This window comes from Bicyclus anynana, chromosome 11, assembly GCF_947172395.1.
Source record: "Bicyclus anynana chromosome 11, ilBicAnyn1.1, whole genome shotgun sequence".
NCBI classification, from domain to species: domain Eukaryota; kingdom Metazoa; phylum Arthropoda; class Insecta; order Lepidoptera; family Nymphalidae; genus Bicyclus; species Bicyclus anynana.
In genome coordinates, this window is record NC_069093.1 from 6,293,620 (window position 1) to 6,319,823 (window position 26,204).

Below are 26,204 nucleotides of genomic sequence, written 5' to 3' on the forward strand. Positions count from 1 at the left end.
CCAAGGCGAAGGTGACCATCAACCATTCAATGGTAGACCCGTCCTGCTCGCCCACGCTCTGCTACCCCTTGTTCTGCTCACTGAAGTTGACGGGTGTGTCTTGCTCGTTGAAGCTGATCCACGGCGAGCCGGCTCGGCTCTGGTTCATTTGATGCGACGGCGAGGGGCACAGTACCTGCAGAACGCGCGGGTCCATGGCCGGCAAGTTGGTGACGGTGAGCTCGGCGGGCGTGTCCTGCTCGCCCTCGCTCTGCTCGCTGAAGCTGACGGACGAGTTCCACGGCGAGCCGGCTCGGCTCTGGTTCAACTCTCTGCGGCTGTCGTCGCCACTGTTGCTCGATGAACACCCCGAGACATCCACTCTTGAACCTAGCGAGTAAATGATTTTATTATTTCAGAGTATGCTGCTGGAAGAATGAAGCAGTTAGTGTCAAAACACTAGCTGACAACAAATTGGTGAACGTGAAGAACAGACATTAATCATTCAGTATAAGAGTTATGATAGCCCAGTTTATATGACCTTTGCCTTTGATTCTGAGGGCCTAGGTCCTTATCAGGTCCAGGGCATACACCTCCAACTTTTTATTCATGTTCATTAAAAAACATTAAATATCACGTGTCTTAAACTGTGAAGGAAAACATCCTGAGGAAACCTGCATACTTGACAATTTACTAAATTCTCCATGATTGTGAAAACTACACATTGGGCCAGCGTGGTGGACTATTAGCCTAACTCAATCTGAGAGGAGACTCGTGCTCGGCAATGGGCTGAATATAGGTTGTTAATGATGAATAGTTGGTCATAGTTACCATGAGTGCCACGGATCTGGCGCGGTACCCCCACCGCCGGGCCATGGTTCAGAGAAGGAGCGATCGCGGGCAGTTGTTGCAGCGCCGTGGCCCACTCGGTAGACAGACTCCTCACTCGGTTCACGGACGGATTGGCTAACGACTGCTATGGAAATAAAGAAACATTCTTATCAGGTATTTGATAAATAAATTAATTAAACAAATAAAAAAAACCCGACTGCATAAAGCTTTCTAATTGCTTTCTACACTTCTGGACTGAGCTTGTTTTTTTTCTTTTCAGTTTTTTTATACTTTATGCAGTCAGGTTTTTTTATTTGTTTAATTTATTTATTTATTTCACACTTTTTAGTTTCAGTAGATGGTTAATTTCGTAATTATTTATTACGTTTTCGTAAATCCGTTCAGTGGTTTGGAAGATATGAGGTAATAAAGAATATTACATACATACATACAAGATACGCGCGAAAAACATATCCCGTCTTGCAGTCGGGTAATAAAAATCTATACTAATATTATAAAGAGGAAATATTTGATTGTTTGTTTGTATGTTCTGAATAGGCTCTGGAACTACTAAACCGATTTTAAAAATTATTTCACTGTTGAGAAGCTTCACAATCCCCGAGAGCTATCCTACTAATATTATAAACGCGAAAGTTTGTATAGTAAAAGATAGAATCCAGGGTATTACGCTGGATTAACACACATTGTAAGTGTCAGGAAACACAAACGTCGGAAGGGCATTCCAAATTTTTGATATACGAATTAAAAATGTGGATGCAAATCGTTTCATACGAGTTGCCTGGACATCCACAATATATGGATGCCACCGTTCGCGACGTCTTGCTGTTCTGTGGTAGAAAGGGGAAGGAGGAACTAGATGCTAAAGTTCCTGAGCACACTCACCAAAGTATATCCGGTAAAAAACCGACAGACAAGCTACATTGCGACGATGTTGCAAAGTCTGCAATTTCGCCTGTGTCATCTGTTCATTACCAATTATCCTTCTGGCGCGGCGATCTATCGAGTCTAATGCATCAAGCTGATATTTTGCAGAACCGTTCCAAAGGTGACTGCAATACTCCATACAAGTAAATGCGTCACAACATTACTTTATTAACAGACTGTCCAACGCTGCTACGGCGCCGCTGCGATATACCAACGTTGCGGCGCCGCACCGCTCGTGTGCCCGCTGATGCGGTGAAATATTTTTACGATGCGGCGCCGCAACGCATCGTGTGCCAACGCACTATTGGCGCATCGCACTTACCTGCACCTGCAGAGGCACGAACACCTCCGGCGGCGGGCGCTGTACCGGCGCCGTGCTGTAGCCCTCGTCGCTGGAGTAGGTCGGCTGGGTCGTGCTTCGCGCGAACCTGGTGCCGATCTTGCGCCCGAACACATCCTCGCCGTCCATACGTTTTAAAGCTCTGCAACAAATTAACACACTAATATTATAAAGGCAAAAGTTTGCAAGTGTGTATGTTTGTTCGTCCGTTGCGATGCGGCTACTCGAGCGATTTGGCCGAAATTAGGAATGAAAATAGGTTTTACTCTGGATTAAAACATTCATTTCGAAAAAAATCATTGTTCATACGTAGGTATAGGGTATGGGTAGAGTAGGGTAGGGTAGGGTAGGGTAGGATAGGGTAGGGGTAGGGAAGAAGTGCATATAAGTCAAAGCGGGTCCGCTAGTATACGTATAATTGTTTTAAAGTAAAACTGTCAATATAATATAGTGAATATGAAATTAGAATTCAAATTCAGAAAGAAGTGTCTATGTAAGTATAGTTGTAACTAATTCAACACGGGAATCTATACTAATATAATAAAGCTAAAGAGTTTGTTTGTTTGTTTGTTTGTTTGATTGAACGCGCTAATCTCAGGAACTACTGGTCCGATTTGAAAAGTTCTTTCATTTATCGAGGAAGGCTATAGGCTATATATTATTTCTGTATTCCTACGGGAACGGGAACCACGCGGGTGAAACCGCGCGGCGTCATAGTACACTAAAGTAAAACATGAAGATTTATAATCATCGCCTATTCGTTAGAATTTCACGTATATTTACATTTATTGTTTTTTGTACACAATGAACTTCGACAAATCTCCGCCTGTTTTTATTCAATAATCAATGATTATATTTTAATATTACTGATCTACTAATATTAACAAAAGAAAAAGTGATCTGACGACGCCATCTTCTTTTAAACGGTTTTATATTACGTCATCACGTTCAAAACTCATTTATAACAATTCACATCACATATTTTATATCAAATGCAATTTATTTAATCTAGCGAATTAATTAGAAATCATATGCCACAAACAGAAGTTTACTTTGCAAATAATTTACAACGGGAAATAATTTTACAAATCGGAGCATTATCGGTTATTGTAATAATTACTTAATCATAAAAAATTCTCATTTTACTACGTTACAGTAGTAAAAACTTCAGGAAGTGCTAATAATTGCAAATATATATTTTCTTAACTAATTAATATAACAAAATATGCGACATTTCAAGTGAAATTTAAAAAAAAATACCATTTTCTTTTCCAAAAACGAATACTTCATTTGGATGGCTATCTGATACGTTTAAAAAAGCTTTTAATAATAAGTAATAGAAAGCAAACTTTAAAGTATATAAATTTTTCTTTGTTGCAAAAGTTGTTACGTAGCCGTTACATTTTGCGAAATAAAAAACGTAAATTCTTACCCAATTTCTCGCATTTTATGCTGGATATTACACTATTTATACATTAATTGCTTTCAAAGCTACACAAATATAGGTACATGGGTGTTAAAGCTAAAATTATAACCTAACTTAAATTAACACACACTGTGTTCTTGCATGTGCTAGGCAATGCAATGGCGGTTTTGAAAAGTGTGACTCAGTATTACGAAAAAGTTGCTAACTTGAGGGTAAGTGTAAAAATGTTTGTAGCTGAACGTAATGCTGCATCTAGACCAGCGATTGACGAAACAAATTCGATATTAGTACCGCTACTAAGTTTCTAAGTATACTGGATTATAATCTATACAAATAAATTAATAATATGAACTAACATACGATACTTTTTTCAAAAATAATTTTTCAAAATATTTGTCAATCCGTTTTTTGATTTGTTCCAGCCAACGTCTAAAACGGCTTGGTCGATTTTGACGGGACTTTTACTGGGATATAGCTGACGTTATATGGGCAAAATCCAGGTATTCAGAATGGGAACTACGCCGCCGCAAGTTATAATTATTTTAAGCCATGTATATGAATGTGTTTAAATGAGTATCTATATCTATACTAATATTATAAAGAGGTAAAGTTTGTAAGTTTGTAAGTTTGTAAGTTTGTAAGTTTGTAACAATTTTTTGAAATTGGGTAATCTTCGGAACTACTGGACCGATTTTAAAAATTCTTTCACCAGTAGAATGCTACGTTATCCAGGAGTGCTATAGGCTATATTTTATATTTCTATCATATGTAACTACTGAGATATCGCGGGTTTTCTCTTACAGGTCAGACCGAAAAACTTACTTATTCGCATGCGCTGCCTCAACCATTGCGTATAACTGAAATAAATGTATGGAGGCTTTTTGAACCTTTAAAAGTTCTACAAAAAAGTCCGCGACACCATATATCTATCTTTTATATTTTAGCAGATATAGTACCTTTAGTACTTTAATAAATTATTTAAATTTTAAGCTAAGGTTTACGTCATTATTTACACAACTAAACTTAAATCCTTATCAAAATAAATTATTTAATAATCACAAGGATATTATAGAGATAAGATTTGCCCTTTACAGTATGTTAATTAGTTATATAGTTTCGGAGATGATACAAAATTTCTGAAAGTCGCAGAAATGCCGCTATATGACGCCCCGCGGTTTCAATTACGTGGTTCCCGTTCCCGTATGAATATGAGGACCAAACATAGCCTATGACACTCGCAAATAATGTAGCTTTCTATTGGTAAAAGAATTTTCCAAATCGGTCCAGTAGATCCAGAGATTACCCCCGACAACCACACAAACTATACCTCTTTATAGTATTAGCATAGAAGTCGCTTGGGAAATTATAGTCTTTTTTTTTGGTCATTGCACCACGCACAAAAGGCTGGACCAATTTTGCTGAGGGTAGGGATAGGATAGAGGTAGGGAAGGGGTAGGATAGAGGTAGGGTAGGGGTAATTTAGGGAAAGTGTAGGGTAGGGTAGGGTAGGGTACGGATAAGGTAGGAGTAGTGTAGGGTAGGGGCAAGGTAGAGGTAGGGGAAGGATATGGAACGTATAGGGTAGGGGAGGAGTAGGATAGGGGTAGGGTAGGGTACGGGTAGGGTAGGGTTAGGGTAGGGATAAGGTAGGTGTAGGGAAGGGTTAGGTTAGGTTAGGTTAGGTTAGGGTTAGGGTTAGCGGTAGGGTAGGAGTAAGGTAGGGGTAGGGTAGGGGTAGATTAGGAGTAGGGTAGGATAGGGTATGGATAGGTTACGGGTAGGGTTAGGGTAGGGTAAGGTGGGGGGAGGGAAGGGTTAGCGTTAGCGGTAGGGTAGGAGTAAGGTAGGGTTGGGTAGGTTTACGAGCAGGGTAAGGTAGAGGTAGAGAAGTTTACATCAATTTTTACGCGGACGAAGTCGCGGGCGTCCGCTAGTATTTGTATATTCGGGATATTATGAAAACCATGATTTAGATGGGGTTTTCATTAATAAATGTATATTTTTAAAATACTTTTGTACTAAATAAGAACGTTTTGAAAGTTTGAAAAAAAATATTATTAGATGTCTTTGTGTTAGATCTGCTTGAGAACGGTTCACTACTGTCAGCTCTACATATATTGAATTGAATTCGATATGAATGTGACAAATTGGGCAATACTACTAACGACGGTGACAGATTCTTTGTAGACATTTTGGGTAAATATTATTTTCATATTTGTATAAATAAAATATAGTAGGAGTGCTTATTAATTTATGCGTGTTTGAGTAGACTGTATTTTAAAAATACAATTAAACCCAATTGGCATTAATGGTGACTGCATTTTTCTTTTATTTAAATATTTTTTGAGTTGTAACATAGAACACAAACATTCATCTCCCAATGTGAACAAAATAATATTTTGTTCCTAAAAATATGTTTCCTAAAAATATGAATTCATCAACGTAAATCCTATCCAAACTTCATCGCTAGTTTTTAAGTACCTATACCGCAAACATACAAATTATTCATTGTTAGTAAACATGTGTGTTTTTTTCTCATTTTATAAAAAACTAGCGGACGCCCGCGACTTCGTCCGCGTAAAATTCGTTGTCAACTTTACTACTACCCCTACCCTACCCTACCCCTACCCTACCACTACCCCAACCCTACCCCTACCCTACTAAACCCCTACCTCTACCCTACCCCTACTCTACTTCTACCCCTACCCCGACCCTACCCCAAACCTACCCCTACCCTACCCCTACCTTACCTACACCCTACCCCCATCCTACCCCTACCCTCCCCGTACCCTATCCCTTTCCTACCCCTATCCCACCCGTACCCCTATTTCTCACGCCTATCCTACCCCTACCCTACCACTTCTCTATCCTACCCGTATCTCTACCCTACCCCGACCCTACCCCTACCCTACCTCTACCCTACCCCAGCCCTACCCCTACTCTACCCCTACACTACCCCTACGCTTTCCTACCCGTACCCTACCCTACTCTATAATTATCTATATTACTCCTACCCTTAGCAAAATCGGTTCAGCCCTTCGAGAGTGGTGCGATGACCAAGGGAAATAGAGACTTCTATGCTAATATTATAAAGAGGTAAAGTTTGTGTGGTTGTAGGAGGTAATCTCTGGATCTACTGGACCGATTTGGAAAATTGTTGTACCAATAGAAAGCTACGTCATTTGCGAGTGTCATAGGCTATGTTTGATCCCCATATTCACACGGGAACGGGAACTACGTAATTGAAAGCGCAGCGCGTCATATAGCGGAATTTCTGCGTCTTTTAGAAATTTTGTATTATCTCCGAAACTATTTAACTAATTAACATACTGTAAGGGGCAAATCTTATCTCCATAATATCCTTGTGATTATTAAATAATTTATTTTAATAAGGATTAAAGTTTAGTTGTATAAATAATGACGTAAACCTAAGTATATAAAATTAATAATTTTTAAAACACAAAGGTACTATATCTGCTAATATATAGAAGATAGATATATGGTGTCGCGAACTTTTGTGTAGGACTTTTAAAGATACATAAAGTCTCTATACATTAATTTAAATTTTACACAATAGTTAAGGCAGCGCATGCGAATAAGTCTGTTTAAGAGGATTTTCGGTCCGACCTGTATGACAAAAACTGTGATAACTCGGCTAATATATATGATACCTATGTAAAATATAGCCTATAGCACTCCCCGATAATGTAGCATTCTACTGGTGAAAGAATTTTTGAAATCGGACCAGTCGTTCCTAAGATTACCCCATTTAAAGAATGTGACAAACTTACAAACTTACAAACTTTACCTCTTTATAATATTAGTATAGATATAATTTTGACAAATAAATCAAATGACTAAATGTTAATTGAATGTTATCGTTGTACGAAACCGTTTCGTCTAGTCTGGACGCTGCATAATGATTGAACATTCTGGACACCTCCTTACCGTCTTTTATGTTTTCTTTAATGAATCGACACATCAGCTGTTCGCTCTTAGGTCATTGACCTCAATTTCTTACGGTAAAATGTCGAGTCATTTAAAGATTATCATAGACAATAAGGATTAATTTTTTTTAACGTACATAAATATGACCTACTTATGGGTTATTTACACGACTATGCAATATTTCTGAATGTTGTTTTTTAAAGCTTTATTATAATATAATTAAAAGTAGATAATTTATTTAAAAAATTAAAAATACAATTATATCGACCAAAGAGACTTCTAATTATTTTTACACAAACTTGATTTTTACTATGACGCGGGCTTTTTAACTTCGGTGATCTATAAGATATGCTGAACAATAAACGGTATATTGGGCTTGGTCAAGCCCTTGCTGTTTTTATTAGTTAATTTATTACCGATTTAGTTTAGTTATTTTCTGCTTCCTATTTAATTATATCTTTCTAGCCGTACCCCGCGGATTTACTTGCGTAGATCCCTTTGTCTTGGATATATAAGGATAAATACTACCCTTTTTTAAATTCTAAAATACTACCCTATTGTATGTATGATATTCAAGACAGTATACTCAATTGTAAAATCTACGTAAAGTCAGATAAGTTAAAATAAATTCTGAAATAAAATACTTGCATAGAAACAAATTCATTCTTAAATGTTTGCACAATACCGTATTTACTGTGCCGTTAGTAACACGGTTGCTAGCGGAAAAAATATGTATGTCAACAGATTTAGAGGTGCGTTACTTTCATTGCAACATTGTTCTTTGTGATTTGCATTTTCTTTATTAAACAGAGCACTCCAACGTATTTTGTTTGTGATTGCATATTTGCTATACTCGTAGGCTACAAAACAGGACCGCATCGATCTTTTGGGTGGCCTCAGAACCTCTGCCTGTGGACTAGTAAAACGTGGGAGGCTTAGACCACAGACTTAGACGGAAGTTGGGGTCGATGGGGTTTGTGCGCTGTGTGATAAATCCTGATATATACCTCTACTATTAGTCAGTAAATAGCCGTGATAGCCCAGTGGATATGACATCTGTCTCCGATTTCAGAGGGTGTGGGTTCGAAACTGGTCCGGGGCATGCATCTCCAACTTTTCAGTAGTGTGCATTTTAAGAAATTAAATATCACGTGTCTCAAAACGGTGAAGGATAAACATCGTGAGGAAAACTGCATACCAGAGAATTTTCTTAATTCTCTGCGTGTGTGAAGTCTGCCAATCAATGGGCCAGCGTGGTGGACTGTTGGCCTAACCCCTCTCATTCTGAGAAGTGACTCGAGCTCAGCAGTGACCTAAATATGGGTTGATAATGATGATAATGATGACTATTAGTACCTCTAATAACAGAGTCAGAGTGCAATTATTAAGATTTTGGTACCAGTCTTTGTTGCCGCAGTAAGACAGTCGCCGCAGACGCCGCGACACGCGCTCCGGTGGCTCATCACTTGTATGACATTGATGATGGTATGATGAGTGACAACTAAACATACCTAGACGCGTGGTCGGGTGTAGGGAAGCGCATCACAGCAGTGGAGGCGGTGACTCGGAGCACCCTGCCGCCACAGTTGTCAGACAGTCGCCGCAAACGCAGACACGCGCTCCGGAGGCTCATCACTTGCATGACACTGATGATGGTATGATGAGTGACAACTAAACATACCTAGACGCGTGGTCGGGTGTAGGGAAGCGCATCACCGCAGTGGAGGCGGTGACGCGGAGCACCCTGCCGCTACAGTTGTCCGACAGTCGCCGCAGACGCCGCGACACGCGCTGCGGAGGCTCATCACTTGCATGACACTGATGATGGTATGATGAGTGACAACTAAACATACCTAGACGCGTAGTCGGGTGTAGGGAAGGGCATCACCGCAGTGGAGGCAGTGACGCGGAGCACCCTGCCGCCACAGTTGTCTGACAGTCGCCGCAGACGCCGCGATACGCGCTCCGGAGGCTCATCACTTGCATGACACTGATGATGGTATGATGAGTGACAACTAAACATACCTAGACGCGTGGTCGGGTGTAGGGAAGCGCATCACAGCAGTGGAGGCGGTGACGCGGAGCACCCTGCCGCCACAGTTGTCAGACAGTCGCCGCGAACGCAGACACGCGCTCCGGAGGCTCATCACTTGCATGACACTGATGATGGTATGATGAGTGACAACTAAACATACCTAGACGCGTGGTCGGGTGTAGGGAAGCGCATCACCGCAGTGGAGGCGGTGACGCGGAGCACCCTGCCGCCGCAGTTGTCCGACAGTCGCCGCAGACGCCGCGACACGCGCTCCGGAGGCTGGTCTATCGGCAAGTTGATCACCTCCATCTCGCACGTCGGCACCACCTCCTCTTCTGTTTGGCTTACCTGTACAAATAACCAAAAACGTTGATTCAAAGAAGATTTGTCTGATTTAAAATATTGTTTATTTTGTTGATATGGAAAAAAAATTGTAAAGGAAAACCTAAAAGTAAAAGTTGAAATATCGGAAAACCCTATTTAGATATTTGTCAATATTACGTAATCGTGTATTACCTATGTAATATCCATCAGGGTTTACTTAGTACATAAATATAAAAATTAATTGCTCTTAGTTTCGCTAAAACATAAAATTTAATGATATATTTCTTTTGAGGAATGATTTAAGAAACAAATAAGGAAAAAGCTCATAAAAAGTAACAAAAAAGTGGTGGCACGAAATCAAAAGTCAGCAAAAAACGGCTGGGCTTCATTTGAATTCTGTTTTTGTTGTTTTGTTTGTTCTGACTTCTGTTATTGCAGTGATTTGAAAAAAAATAAGGAAAATCACAAACGAACGTGCGAAAAATCTATATAGGTAATTTATTATGAACATCATGTTCATGATAAATTACCTATATAGACCTATGTTTTATTAGATGGTACGAATTTCTCCAGATCAATACAACAGTACAATTATATTTCTTATATCTATTTTCAGGGTGTTTGTAGTTCAATCATAACAGACAGATCGTACCTTGTTATTTGATATTCTAAATAATAATCTATTCTATCCTTATACTCATTAATTATATTAATTGCGATATTATTTGAAATTAATATTGAGAATGGCCACCAGCCAATACGTCGACTTTAGGAACCCAAGTTTACCCCGTATAAAAATTTAGGGAGACGATAATTAGATGTATAAATAAGGATCTGTTTAAATAATTACTGTAAAAAAGTATGATTTTTGAAGATTATATTTTTTTTATAACTCTTCTTGCTCAAAAAGTGCGCTGGCTTACCAAAGAGGCAAAGTAACATTTGAAGTTGTATTACTTTTTTCTGTTACAAACAAACTAACCATGAGTCTTTAAATGTCGTTAAATGTTGTAGCTAAATTTTTTGATAAAATAATGTTTTCATTATGCAAGTAGAATTATCAAGTTTTTGTTAGATATAAGTAAATTGCCGGATGGTTAGGGTAGGCAATAGCTGGGAATGGGCACCCCTTCGATATATGTTGCTATGTGTTTTCTAAAAAGGACGTAATAATAATTTTCAATTACAAGCCGATATAGACTAGCCCTTGAAAAAAATTAACCCGTGAAATTAACCAACATGAATAACGATTAGAAGGCTTTTACTATATCAGAAAATAACTCCGAGCACTATGCCGTCATTTCTTTATTTTCGGTTGGTAGATGTAGATGGTAAATGTATCTTTCTGAGCGGTACATTTCGATAATTATTTATTTACACAAATATTAACTGTAATTTTTAGACGACATAATAATTATTATACATTATTGTCCGTGTTCCATAATATTTTGAACAAGATGCCGTAATTTTAAAATGACCTTATATCATATGGGTGTAGGAATAGGGTTGTGACCCCATTTTATTCGATAAGCGTTATTCAAGTTGGTTCATTTCACAGGTTAATTTTATCCATTTGCTTGTAGCACGCACGGTTTTATATTTAACAATGACAAATCTTGGAATTGAAGTTTGAAGTCTCGTGAATATTCATATACATATAGTTCATTTATTGTTTAGTGCAATATTAAAACAAAAATGTGTAGGAGCGGAAACAAAGGAAATCCGAAATAATACTTTTAAAAACATTACCCTCCATCTGACGAAGTCGGGTAATTATGAGTATTTTCTTATTGAGTGTCTAAGATATATCATAGTTATTGAAATATATATATTTTTTAATCTTTAAATATATATTAAACAGTGAAATAAATTAATATGTCAACAGAAAATCGATAAATATTAATTTGGTAATAAATAATATTCTCGGCAAAGTGAATGGAAATGGAAAAAATGTAAAAATAACAAAGTGTTAAAGCAAAATTAAATCGTTTGACTTAGTAATTATTTCTATTTATAAACTATTCTTAAGAGTACATTAATTAATTAAAGTTACTCTCATAGAAATGTGATTAATTTACTATCTTAACAGCTAATCTTTACTCACCATAGAATATTATCATTTACTAGGAGAGACCTTTAGACAGAAAAAATCGTTAGGAACACTAAGAGGATTTATCTTAGAGACTCAATAAGAAAAATCATTGCAATTAAATTACTTAGTACTTACATCAAAATAAACCTAAAATATTCTGTAGTAAACACCTAACAGTAGGTATCTCTTAGATACTAAATGAAAATGATTGCATTTATAATACAAAAAATGTAACAACTCTAAGCTTTTTTTAACTCGCTCAAATCTTTTCAACCAAACTTTTTTTTTCACATTAAAAATAAACAAGACCGGGTGGTCGAGTTGGCTACTATTAATATAAAAATATTTATAATGTATTTTTTTTTATTTCGTCATTAGCTTCGTTTATTTAAAAATATTATTCATTGGGCATTTCTATAATGATTTTAAAATAAATTAAAGGCGCCTAGAAAGTACTATTTTAATAAACCTTAAAATAACGCTAGCAAATCATTCGCAACTTTGCCGAAGGATATTTATTTCATGCATAGTATGATAAAGATGCTTGGTGGCCATTGGATCAGCTTCTAAATTCACACAGTAAATATAACTAAAAGAAATTTTAATGATGTTAACAATTGTAAATTATTATAATATTGTGATTTTTTTTTCTAAAGAGCAACTGTTGAGTTTCTTGCTGGATCTTCTCAGTGCCATTGTCAATGTCATTTAGCACCTGCCGTACGAACCGATGGTAGAGTCTTTACAAATAGTCAATGATTATTTCACTGATTCACTGACTGACTGTCTTACATCTGTAAGAGTCTGTCAGTGAATAAATTAAGAATGCTCCTGGCGCCTGCTTCTTAAAGTTCTTATAGTATGTAGAGCTTAGCTTAGCTTACTCACTATTTTAGTGTGCTATGTGAATTATTTACCTACTTATTAATTACCAAATTTGCATACTTTTTCATTACCAAAATTCATAATATAAACTCAATGAATTAAATGAAAAATCATTTGGCTATAAATACATTTTGATGTCATTACCAGCCTATTCTTAACAGACTTCACAAAAAAGGAATTCCTCAATTCGACTGAGTACCTATATATTTTTTTCATGTATGGATGATAATTGTTTAGCAAAGATTCTGATGATTTTTTTTTATGGATTGTAACAGCCAAATTTACAGAGTCAGACCTATTTCATCATAGACCCACCACACTGCTCTTGGCACCACAAATACAATAACAAATAGAAATCAAAATATCTGTTGATGAATATACAGTGTGTTTTAAAAATACCGTCCGATCCAAAATGTGCGTGTAAGCATTATAATATCATAAACAGAAAAAATATTTAAAAAAATATTATTCAATAATTAAGCAATAATAAATAAAGTTTCTAATTTTAAACATAAATTGTCCCAAAACTTGGAAAATTTAAAAAGTTACAACACTGTACTATCAATTATGGTACGTATATCTAGATTATTACCTCTTAATCAAGGCTGTAATTCAAATCAATTGTATTTATTATCTATCCCAAATATTGTCATTGTCATATTCATACCCCCTCCCTATATCCCTACACACAGACCTAAAATGTGTGGGTAACTTAGATAAGAGGTTTGCCTAAAGTACTATCAGATAGACAAGTCCTTTATTCGTCCGCTATGCAAATTTAAAAAAGGACCCAGACACTGTAATCTTATTCTACTTCATATATGAATAATGCATGTGTATATTGATGTTTGTTTGTACTGCACTGAACACATGTTTTATTGATGTTAGTAATAATACACAACAAGTTCAAATAAACATCATATATATACGTATCATTTGTATACTTTTTGAAGTCTGTTTCACTTTGGATGTAGTAGTAAGTTGTATAGTAGTCAATTTAAAGACTGCCTGTTGGTGTGTGAAACTAAATTCAAATTTTTTTAATAAATAAATTTTTTACACACATAAGTACCAAATTTTCATTTGTAATCCAAGGCATTATACCCTTTGTCAGAGTTTTTATGGAGACTGAGGTACTTACTAGAATTATTCATCCTATTATTTAAAAAAAATTACATATTTTAGGTATTTCTCTTCTTCTAGCAGCAGAATTTTATATTGAAAAATGAATAACAACTGCTATAATCCGTTTGTTCATAAGAAAATATCAGTAGAACAACTTTGATTTTATGAGTAATGTGTGTGTATTCTATGTTTGTTTGTGTGTGTGAACGTTCAATACCTTAGGGTTCCTCGGTACATGTGCTATCAGTTCATTATAATCATAATGATTGGAGGCACACGCAATTAAGGCAGATGAGGTGTTCTGTTTATGCACCAATATCACTTCCATGTTTTTCCTGATGAATAATAAATACATATGTTCATATAAAATATATATTTACAAGTGCAACATACTGTTTTGCTATCAAAAATAGTTAACAAATTTATGTTTGTTATATTTTGTTTGCTGGAAATTACTTCTGAATTTTAGACATGCAAATAATAGGAATAGAACCCATGCCTTTTTGACTAACAAGCATTAATAGACAATTTCTTTAAATTACAAATTTCCACTGTTTTGAAGTTTAGATGAATAAAGTGTCATGTTTTACTTAATATTTAACTAATCTTAACAAATTAATGAATATTATTAATCATAATACATTTGTATACAAACCTATGTCTTAAATCACTGAGATCAGCAGCAAAGTTAATGTCCCCTGAGATCAGAAGCAAGGCAGCCGGGGCAGTGTGGAGCTCCCCGAACCTCCTCATACATTGCCTCAACTTCTCGTCAGCTGCATTCTTTTGTGTTCCACACACATGAATTAAATTAACCTGTTTGAAAGATATACTTTAATTTTTTATTTACTTGTATAAAAAAAAAAATGTTTAACAACTATAACCCGACTACGAAAAAAAGTGGTCTAAAAAGGACAAAACAAGAAAATATTTTAGATAGAAATCGGGAAATAGGTACTCAAATCACCATAGTAGAGCCATCCGTGATCGCACCCATTAGATACCATAATATTATATATAGTTTTTCAACCATGGGGGCCAATCTCATGTTGAGATTAACCTTATATGCAGGAGATACAAACTATCACTCTCATAGTCTAATGAGACGGCAGAGCAACACAACCAATGAGATTAGGCACCGGACTGACTGCTTTATGTGCTTTACAAGCCAATTTCCCAAAAAATTGTTATAAAAAACTGTTAAAAGGTACCTTCAACACCTGTTACTTTACTAACAATTACTTATAGAAGAAAAAAATGTACACTTTACAATAAAACAAAATCAACAAAAACGGAGAATGATGTGTTTTTTATAGAAGGTCAGATGTACATTATTGATATAGTTTATCAATGAAACATACTAAAATATACTATAATATTCCCAGATCACGTACAACAGCCAATTGCATGGCTAAGTGCAAAAACGGCCCAGAATGAAGAAGAAGAATGTTCCCAGATGTATTTGAAATAAAAATTGTTTATATGCATGACCAATTGGGGCTTAGCCGGGCTTTTGGCATTCTCCTTTGTTTGAATGATGTTAAAGAGGGGACCAAATTAACATATATACACACAGCTTAAAAATATTGCAAAAGACCAGAAGAGTTTTCTGCACATGACCGCCAAACTTCAGCTGGAAGTAGGCACCTAATGATGATGATGATTTGTTTGACTAATAATTCCTATGTAAACATTACTTACTTGAGCATCATTGAGTTCATGTAGTCTGAGCGGCGTCTCCTTCCTCACATCACACACAACAACAAACTCCGCCTCCCTCCTCCCTGTGAGGAACTTAGCTCGGATTGCTGCAACCACGTCTATTGCTGAACAGCCGCGGGGTACCTTGAATAAAATGTATCCAAGTTAAAACTGATGTAACAAATACCTTATTGTTCAATTCACCATCTCTCTGTTCCCAGAGAATAAAATGGTAACTGCCATTACACATGTTTTAGTATTATTTCATTTTTGGAATCTATAGGTATTAATATATCTGCCCAATTTTTTTTGTAATTCTTTTACAGTTGAGAATAAAAAGGTAATATAATATTACCATAATGTATTCTAACTGTAAAATCCATTACCATTTTATTTTCATTTAAAATCTTCCAGTCGGTGCGCATAATTCATCATCACTCGCACTTACCACTTATTATACTGATAAAAATGGTAGGTGCAGAGTACAATATTGGATTCGGGTTAGACAGTATGGTGAATAAAATTGTAATTGACATTACAAAATGAAATTAAAAATACAATGATGATTTATTCACTTTGTCAACAATCTCCAAAATTCGGTTTTTTTTTTTCCCGAAAAATTTGCTTTTTGCAATTACAATTTTATTCTCTGGGAACTGTGATGTGTGTTTTGTTTCATTAAATACTTACTCATTATGGTAAAAAGAAATTTATTAACATTTTAACATGGTTATCTGCTCACCTGACAGTTTTCTATATCCCAAAATATCCCCAAAGGTACTGATGTATTTGCACGTTGTTTATGGTGACGGTACCGTGATCTGACCCTCGGCTTCTCCACGGGCACTGAACCATCATCTCTTACACTGGCACACATCTCGTCTGATGACTCGTCTTCTATATCTGATAACAAACATTTGAAGTATCTATAGCTAAGCTATTTATTAAAGTGAAGTGGATTTTACCATGAAATTGTTTTATCTATAAGTCTATAAAATTATTTAAATAGACATATAGATAGAGATTAGTAAAAATGGTAGAGTTTTAGAAACCACAACTGGTTTAAATGTGCTCAGGATTGAATGGACATAAATGGATTCTGTGGATCTCAAGATTTACCAAAAACAATTTTTATTTTATGCATGGCATGTAAATATGTATTGTTCTTATCTAAAATTATCTAATTTTATAACAGCATCATAATTAACAATCATTTATCATATTTAATACTCAAAATTATGTTCGCTTCTTTGTTGAAAAAAACTCCAAAATCATGTACCTATGCCTCATATACTTTTATAGCAACATAATGGTTATCATATTTTGTACTCAAAATCATGTTTGCTTCTCTGTTCAAAACTCCAAAATTATGTACCTATGCCTCACATACTTTTTATATCGATCAATTAATAAATTAAAGTACTGAGTATATACTCTTTCAGAAAAAAAAAAAAGAATTTACCAGTTCCACTCTTTATAACCATTATCTTTGTTATATCGAGACAACCAGCTTCCAATTTCAACCCTTAGCAATAAATCCATCTAAAAACTAAACATGTTAGACAAACTTTGAATTGGCTGCAACCAACCCTTAGTACCATTATCTTTTCAATATCATCAAGACAACAGGTTTCTAAACTAAATAAGTTAGACAAACAAACTTTGAATCTGACACAATACATATAGTAGAGAAATTGGGACATGTGAATTTCATTTGTATGTTAAACACAAGTAGTTAATAACAAAAGTAAATAATACTTATCGGAAATGGGAAACTAAAATCAATAAAAAGCTATCAAGGAAGTAGACAATGAGGCATGCAAATAATGTTCATTTCCATCTGTTCATAGTTGTAACTATTTGTACATTTGACATTTGCGATGAATGTGAAAGATAAGCGACTAGGAAGTAAAATCTAGTATATTTAGGACACAATATGTCCATTGCATAATATTGCTGACCTGTAATCCATAAACGAGGTGGCAACGGTATTTTCATGGCAGGACTCAGTATTTTGCTCGGGATGCCTTGAACGGAATGACTTCGGGCTTCCTTGTACTTCACGGAACCCTCCAACCACTTAAACTCATTGGATGAACTCATTATACTCATAGCCATACTTTAAAATAATCCAAAATAATTTATCTTTTACATACGCATAGAACAAAGCCACAACCGAAATTAGGCGATTTGTGCCTTAACTAATACAAATATACTAAGCACAAAAACATGAGAAATACTTAGATTAAGTCATAAATTGCTTCAATCATATGGATTTGCGTTTAATAAAACAACATTATACAAAATGTAAAAACACAACAATACTTTGCTACGCCATCTTTTTCACAGATGAATGATCATAGACAATCTAACCTTCCTAGACTTAATTTATTTTACGGTCCTGGGATTCTAGTTTTTTAAAGACCGCCACAGTTTTGAACCGCTCTTCACTCTGGTAGAAAGTATTCAACTTCAATTAATATAATAATTGGTAATAAGGCATTTATGTGTTTTTATTCATCTATTAATGGTAGTTTAGTGTCTTTACAAGTTTATTTTAAATTAATATTTGAAACTATCTAGGTACATATTATATTGACTATATCAAAACCTTTTTTAATATGAACTACATAACAAAATAAATAATAAATATGGGACTATTACTTATTTTAGCCACGCTCCCTGGCTTAATCGCCGTTTTCGTGTAATTAAGTATTTGTATAGGAATACTATTGGATCTTCGATTAAAATTATAATTTATAGAGCACTATTATGGCAGGCTACCCTGTTCCCTACATATCTTTAAAATAGGGCCCTTACTTTCATCCGTTTGTCTTCATTTGTCGTCTGTGCGTTTGTCTTACTAATATTTCATCTGTGTTCTTATTTTCAATTAAAACGGCTAGAATTTGAAACTGTAAAGTCTAGGTTATAACAGAAAAATCATTGTACTCTATGGGGTTGTTTGCCGTCACCACAGATTAATAGATATCACGTAGCTTTAATCTGTGGCCTTCTTAAACCATTTGATTGACGTGAGACGTCCGTAGCGTAGCTGTGCTGTCACTGTCACTTTGCTGTCACTCGAAGTGAGTTAGCATTTGATGAATTCGCAGTTTTAATTTAAAGAAATTTTACATTTCTTGTATTTCCTAAAGCTTGATTCGAATCAAATTACTAATTTTAGATACTTTGGAGACAGATTAACAGGTTGAACCAAACAATTTTTTACAGTATAATGATATCTTAGAAGCCGACCAATAAAAATAATATTGTTCGGCTGCTAACAATAAGTTCATAAGTTAATGTTATTTTTTCAGATCCAACATACAAAATGAGTACAAACGGTGATGTTGGGTCCTTAGATGCCAGTGGCAAAATTATAAAAATGGAAGTAAGTCAAATTTTAGAAAATTTTCATGTAAATAACCTGATTCATATAACATTCTAAAAAACTTGTTTTACTCTTTTTAGGTGGATTACAGTGTCACTTGTGATGAGAAAATTCCGCTTTGGAAGTCATGGGCTGCTAGTGGTAAGGTTCAAGAAGCTATTGACCAATTACTGGCACTAGAGAAGCAAACCAGAACAGTGAGTTGTCTTTCAATAATAATTAAAGTTATGTGTGGCTTTTTCCCTAAATAAAGGTGAAGGTTGAAGGTGTATAATTACTTAATTTACTTGTCACAGCTATTAACTATATAGTAGTCACTCACCTTAATATAATCGGAGTAGTCCCACAGATTACATTTGTAATCCTTTGCGGAGCTCCTGTAACAAAATTATTGGTGGCTGGTGTTTGTATGACTTTGAACTGGTCTCTCAAACATTCATTTGAAAGTATTTAGAACAACAATTGGCTAAGGCTAATTTAAATAAGTTTTTCAGATATTTTCCATTGTATATCCATATTATAAAATGAGGTAGGTATCCAATACCTACCTCATTTTATAAAGGCTATTTTATTAGAGCCTATGTTAAACTATATTTAAAAACAGTAGCCAATTATAGAATTTGGACTGTGGTGGTTTTTGAAAGGTAGCAGGTTTTAAGTGTCTAGATTGTCAACAGTTAAAAAGCTCTTACCACAACATAATAAACATGAAAATGTATTGATTATTTTTTCTGAATTGTATCATTACATTACTAAATAAATCATCTATCTGTGCAGGGTGCAGATATGGCATCTACTGCAAGGATTTTGGTGACCATAGTGCAGATTTGTTACGAAGCCAAGAACTGGAGTTCCCTCAATGATCATATTGTGCTTCTGTCTAAGAGACGGTGTGTAAATTCATTAGTTTTATTATACAATTATATACAAACAGTTTTTTGTGGAAGTCAGCTATTATGAGTTATATGAATTATGAGTAATTGATTCACTTTGAAACAAATATTAGCATTCTGTGGATTCACATACCATGTATTCTGGGTAGACAAACTTAGCAGAACCAGAAACTTGTTATCATGGGTGTAGGGTTAAGGAGCTCCCTTAAAATTAGTTAACACTGCCATCCCATATGCTGAACCAGTATACAATAGTATTTTTTTTAATCTTTACAAGTTAGCCTTTGTCTACAAAATCACCTGGCGGTAAGTGATGATGCAACAAAAGTGGGCTAACTTGTTAGAAGTAGGATGAAAATTCACACCCCCTTAGGGTTTTACATGACATTGTATGACAGAACACTAAATCGCTTGGCGGTACATCTTTGCTGGTAGGGCAACTAGCCACGGCCGAAGCCTCCTACCTGTCAGATATGGACCAATTAAGAAAACCTCAATCAACCCATCTGGGGATCTAACCCAGGACCCCATCTTGTAAATCCACTTGTCATACCACTACGCCACAAAGGCCGTCAGTGTTTTTAGGGTTCCGAACGTATGTAGTACAAAAACGGAACTCTTATTATATTATAGTAGCAGGCGCCCGCGACGTCATCCACGTGGGTTTCAGTTTTTCACAAATCCCGCGGGAACCATGGATTTTTCTGGGATGAAAAGTAGCCTATGTGTTAATCGAGAGTAAAATCTATTTCCATTGCAAATTTCAACCAAATTGCTTCAGTAGCTGCTTCACAAAGGAGGAACAAACATACACACTTACACACAAACTTTCACATTTATCTATATATGAATGTGATGTGATGTTTATGTTTATTTGCAGATCGCAGCTAAAACAGGCTGTTGTAAAAATGGTCCAGGAATGCTACACCTATGTCAACAAGACACCAGACAAGGAGACTAAAATTAAACTAATTGAAACCCTGAGAACAATCACAGAGGGGAAAATCTATGTTGAAGTAGAAAGAGCAAGACTTACACATATCCTGGCTAAAATAAGGGAAGAAGAAGGTATTTTATTTAAATACATTATATACATTAGTGGTGTGTGCTTGTGAATAATAATTCAAATAATATTTTGAGTACAAAATATAATAAATGACCAATATGTTGCTATAAAAATATGTGAGGCATAGGTACATGATTTTGGAGTTTTAAACAGAGAAGCAAACATAATTTTGAGTAATAAATACAATTCGATGTCAACTTTACTACTACCCCTACCCTACCCTACCCTACCACTACCCTGTGAACTCATTGCAAACTTGTATATAAAGAAATTTTCCCTTTGCAATTTGTACTTACGTTTAGTGCTTACCCTTCCCTTAATTAAAAAATTTCTGCATGCCATTGTTACACAGTAAAAGCTCATTATTCGCGGGGGATACGTTCTCGCGAATACAGAAATTTTATATGGGATTCTATGGGATACATTCTTGGGTGACAAAAAAAAAATAAATATATAAAGAAAAAACAATTAATTGAAGTTATTGATTAACTATTGTCTTAGACAATGGTTTGAAGAATTTTGTAATTTTTTCTTGCTTGACATTTTTAAAAGCTTCTATTTAGAGTGATTTTAAGCAGTGGCAACCATTTGCAATAATAAAATATTAATATATTAATATTTTTGCATGAAAGAAATTTATAATATGGCAGAAGAACAGTAATCTTAGGTGATTTATCTGAATTGGTCTACTTACCTACTTATATTTCTAGTATACCTATATCTAAAACAAAAACCCTGTAGTGTTTTGGGTTCTTACAACATTGAAATCAGACAGACATTAAAATGTACGAAAGTGATATTATGAGGGTTCAATTTTTGTACTTGTACTGACATACAGATTGTAAGAACCTATTATATGCCTTCTTATGTAAATGAATAATTTTCAGGCAATGTGACCGAAGCAGCAAAGATTATCCAAGAGTTACAAGTGGAGACCTATGGTTCAATGGATAAAAGGGAGAAAGTAGAACTTATATTGGAACAAATGAGACTTTGTCTGGCAATCAAAGACTATATTCGTACTCAGATTATATCAAAGAAGATCAGCACTAAATTCTTTGAAGAAGATGATACCCAAGTATGTAGTTATTTTTTTTTATATATATATAATACATAGTTAAATTGTTTATCTGCTTAGATAAATATATATTTGGACAAATATTGAAATTATAATTTTTTTTTAAATGAATATTTGCCCATCTTTTTAAATATGACCAATATTCCCTTATTAGTCAGGAAAAATTGAGTTAGGAGTTGGTACGACAGTAGACCAATGGAGCGGTGATCAAACCACCACATTCGTGATGAGTCTGACCGCTCTTACCGTTGAGCTATTGAGGCTAAAATTTTATCAGCATTAAAATTGAGGGTAAAATATTCATGTCCTGGCACTTGAACCTAAGATATGAATTAGTTTGCAGGGAGCCCAATACAAAGGGGAATACAGGTGGCTTAAAAGTGTGTTGTTTGAAAGAGGCCTCCATTCAGTTGTGGATGTCCATCAACGAATGATGAAGGACGTCCAATGCACTTTAAAGCCTCAATAGTTCAACGGTAATAGGGGTTGGACTCAGCACCGAGGGGTGGTGGTTCGCTCCACCACCCCGTTGGTCTATTGTCGTACCCACTGCACTAACGTCTTTCCCGACTAGTTGGAGAGGATTAGGAATATGGCAAATATTCTTTTATAAAAAAAAATGCACAACAAGCTTTTTAGGGGCTTCCAAACACCAAAGTCCTAAGTAGACTGTATCCAGCGACTTCCTGCAACTAGCTTTATATTGTAAGTCCATCACGTGGAGGTTCGATCAACACTGCTTTCTCAAAGAGTAAACTCCATTTGTGCGTCGGAGCTGACACACACTTTTTTTTTTAATTATAGGAACTGAAAGAAAAATTCTACAGACTGATGATATCAGTAGACCAACACAACGGCCAGTACTTGTCTGTATGCCGTCACTTCAGAGCCCTAGGCGCGTTGGGTGGCTCCGATGCTCTCATTGGAAGTGTGGTCTTCCTTATCCTGGCCCCGTACGACAACGAGCAGGCCGACATGACGCATAGAGTGAACGAGGATAAGGATTTGGATAAATTGCCGGAATACAAGTAAGTTGGGTTATAGTTATATTAATTACTAGCGGACACCCGCGACTTCAATTAAGCAAAATAAAGTAATCAACCTTGGAATGAAAAATAAGCTGTTATTAGGATATGATTTTACAAATTATTCTTTTTTCAGGCAACTATTAGGTCTCTTCATCAACCCTGAAATCATTAGATGGAGTACTCTTTGTGCAACATATGAGAAGATGTTGAGACAGACGCCGTTCTTTAGCCCCACCGATGAGAAGGGGCAGGAGCGCTGGAACGATCTCAAGAACAGAGTGGTTGAACATGTAAGTGGGATTTTAGATTTAGTTTCATTTAACCAACAAAATATAGAAATGTTGACCAATAGCATGAAAGTTATGACCTTCTCCTTCGTCTTCACGCTATGAAAGAGCTAGCAATATTTTCGGTTGCATCCCTATTAGTTAAGATTTGTCTATTTTTCTCTACTAAATATGTCATTGATCACTTACTGGTCGTCTACTGTGCTCATGACCATTCTTGCTGATTTATGTACGTTAATAAATTGTGTGTTGTCAACAGAATATCCGCATAATGTCGATGTACTACACGCGCATCACGCTGCAGCGCATGAGCGAGCTGCTGGGGCTCAGCGTGACGGAGACGGAGGAGGCGCTGAGCCAGCTCGTCGTCAGCGCGGTGGTGCGCGCCAAGATCGACCGTCCCGCCGGCGTCGTGCACTTCAGGTACACAGTGTGTTTGTTGCAACAACAACAACATCCGCACAATGTCGATGTACTACACGCGCATCACGCTGCAGCGCATGAGCGAGCTGCTGGGGCTCAGCGTGACGGAGACGGAGGAGGCGCTGAGCCAGCTCGTCGTCAGCGCGGTGGTGCGCGCCAAGATCGACCGTCCCGCCGGCGTCGTGCACTTCAGGTACACAGTGTGTTTGTTGCAACAACAACAACATCCGCACAATGTCGATGTACTACACGCGCATCACGCTGCAGCGCATGAGCGAGCTGCTGGGGCTCAGCGTGACGGAGACGGAGGAGGCGCTGAGCCAGCTCGTCGTCAGCGCGGTGGTGCGCGCCAAGATCGACCGTCCCGCCGGCGTCGTGCACTTCAGGTACACAGTGTGTTTGTTGCAACAACAACAACATCCGCACAATGTCGATGTACTACACGCGCATCACGCTGCAGCGCATGAGCGAGCTGCTGGGGCTCAGCGTGACGGAGACGGAGGAGGCGCTGAGCCAGCTCGTCGTCAGCGCGGTGGTGCGCGCCAAGATCGACCGTCCCGCCGGCGTCGTGCACTTCAGGTACACAGTGTGTTTGTTGCAACAACAACAACATCCGCACAATGTCGATGTACTACACGCGCATCACGCTGCAGCGCATGAGCGAGCTGCTGGGGCTCAGCGTGACGGAGACGGAGGAGGCGCTGAGCCAGCTCGTCGTCAGCGCGTTGGTGCGCGCCAAGATCGACCGTCCCGCCGGCGTCGTGCACTTCAGGTACACAGTGTGTTTGTTGCAACAACAACAACATCCGCACAATGTCGATGTACTACACGCGCATCACGCTGCAGCGCATGAGCGAGCTGCTGGGGCTCAGCGTGACGGAGACGGAGGAGGCGCTGAGCCAGCTCGTCGTCAGCGCGGTGGTGCGCGCCAAGATCGACCGTCCCGCCGGCGTCGTGCACTTCAGGTACACAGTGTGTTTGTTGCAACAACAACAACATCCGCACAATGTCGATGTACTACACGCGCATCACGCTGCAGCGCATGAGCGAGCTGCTGGGGCTCAGCGTGACGGAGACGGAGGAGGCGCTGAGCCAGCTCGTCGTCAGCGCGGTGGTGCGCGCCAAGATCGACCGTCCCGCCGGCGTCGTGCACTTCAGGTACACAGTGTGTTTGTTGCAACAACAACAACATCCGCACAATGTCGATGTACTACACGCGCATCACGCTGCAGCGCATGAGCGAGCTGCTGGGGCTCAGCGTGACGGAGACGGAGGAGGCGCTGAGCCAGCTCGTCGTCAGCGCGGTGGTGCGCGCCAAGATCGACCGTCCCGCCGGCGTCGTGCACTTCAGGTACACAGTGTGTTTGTTGCAACAACAACAACATCCGCACAATGTCGATGTACTACACGCGCATCACGCTGCAGCGCATGAGCGAGCTGCTGGGGCTCAGCGTGACGGAGACGGAGGAGGCGCTGAGCCAGCTCGTCGTCAGCGCGGTGGTGCGCGCCAAGATCGACCGTCCCGCCGGCGTCGTGCACTTCAGGTACACAGTGTGTTTGTTGCAACAACAACAACATCCGCACAATGTCAATGTACAGGATCAACTTTCGAACTCCAGGTTGAAAAACTTAACTGAAAGTTTCTTGGGCCAAACACCTATCACCAATGATGTTAAATATTGTTAGATGTGTTACTAGGTCATGAAAAATGAGGCGCTCAAAAGAGCAAATTTCCACATTTCAATGATAGTTGTGGTCAAAAACGAACGTTATTTAAACATATAATCTATACTAATATTATAAAGCTGAAGAGTTTGTTTGTTTGTTTGTTTGATTGAACGCGCTAATCTTAGGAATTACTGGTCCGATTTGAAAAAATCTTTCTGTGGCAGTTAGCCCAGCCCATTTATCGAGGAAGGCTATAGGCTATATATTATCCCCGTATTCCTACGGGAACGGGAACCACGCTGGTAAAACCGCGTGGCGTCAGCTAGTACTTTAATATAATGTCGAGTTGTATGTGCAGGTATTGTAAAAACTATATATACATAAATAAATGATGGAATTAAAGACAAAATTGCGCATGTGTGCACTCACTTTTATAGCTATTATTCGGATCACGTGATTTTGTAGGGACGTAACCGATCTATAGTATAAAATTATCATTGCCTGTCACAACACTTGGCGACTACAATAGATCCATTTGTTACAGATTAAACATGGACTCGTCCGATCGTCTGAACGAGTGGTCCCGTAACCTCAACACCCTGATGCAGTTGGTCAACAAAACGACACATCTCATCAACAAAGAGGAATGTGTGCACAAACATTTGTTAGCTACCGCTGAATAAATATACTTACTTAATAAATAATTATACTTACTTGAATAAATTAATACTTTTTA

The 26,204-nt window shown here is 37.3% G+C and overlaps 2 protein-coding genes across 3 annotated transcripts in view; one reads left to right on the forward strand and one right to left on the reverse strand.

Annotated features, from left to right (window-relative positions):
- Positions 1-17,977, reverse strand: part of LOC112046494 (meiosis regulator and mRNA stability factor 1) — a 35,418-nt gene extending 17,441 nt beyond the window's left edge. The window contains exons 1-9 of the mRNA XM_052884477.1: positions 17,593-17,977; positions 16,374-16,534; positions 15,632-15,775; positions 14,586-14,746; positions 14,148-14,265; positions 9,665-9,852; positions 2,078-2,237; positions 811-955; positions 176-369 (exon numbers count right to left, since the gene is read on the reverse strand). Coding sequence (XP_052740437.1) covers positions 176-369; positions 811-955; positions 2,078-2,237; positions 9,665-9,852; positions 14,148-14,265; positions 14,586-14,746; positions 15,632-15,775; positions 16,374-16,534; positions 17,593-17,749 — 1,428 coding nt within the window. The 5' untranslated portion in view covers positions 17,750-17,977. The remainder of the gene's footprint in view (positions 1-175; positions 370-810; positions 956-2,077; positions 2,238-9,664; positions 9,853-14,147; positions 14,266-14,585; positions 14,747-15,631; positions 15,776-16,373; positions 16,535-17,592) is intronic.
- A 706-nt stretch (positions 17,978-18,683) lies between these two features.
- LOC112056714 (26S proteasome non-ATPase regulatory subunit 12) lies at positions 18,684-26,204 on the forward strand. Of its 2 annotated transcripts, none has more exons than XR_008251282.1 (10): positions 18,684-18,841; positions 18,952-19,025; positions 19,106-19,222; positions 19,803-19,915; positions 20,799-20,986; positions 21,872-22,062; positions 22,867-23,090; positions 23,224-23,380; positions 23,637-25,344; positions 26,013-26,204. XR_008251282.1 is itself a non-coding variant. In XM_052884479.1 (10 exons), exons 2-10 carry the CDS (start codon positions 18,966-18,968, stop codon positions 26,149-26,151), a joined length of 1,353 nt encoding a protein of 450 aa, XP_052740439.1. In that variant the 5' UTR covers positions 18,684-18,841; positions 18,952-18,965; the 3' UTR covers positions 26,152-26,204. The 2 variants fall into 2 exon arrangements, 1 of the variants encoding a protein (XP_052740439.1); XM_052884479.1 differs by having other exon boundaries at positions 23,637-23,800.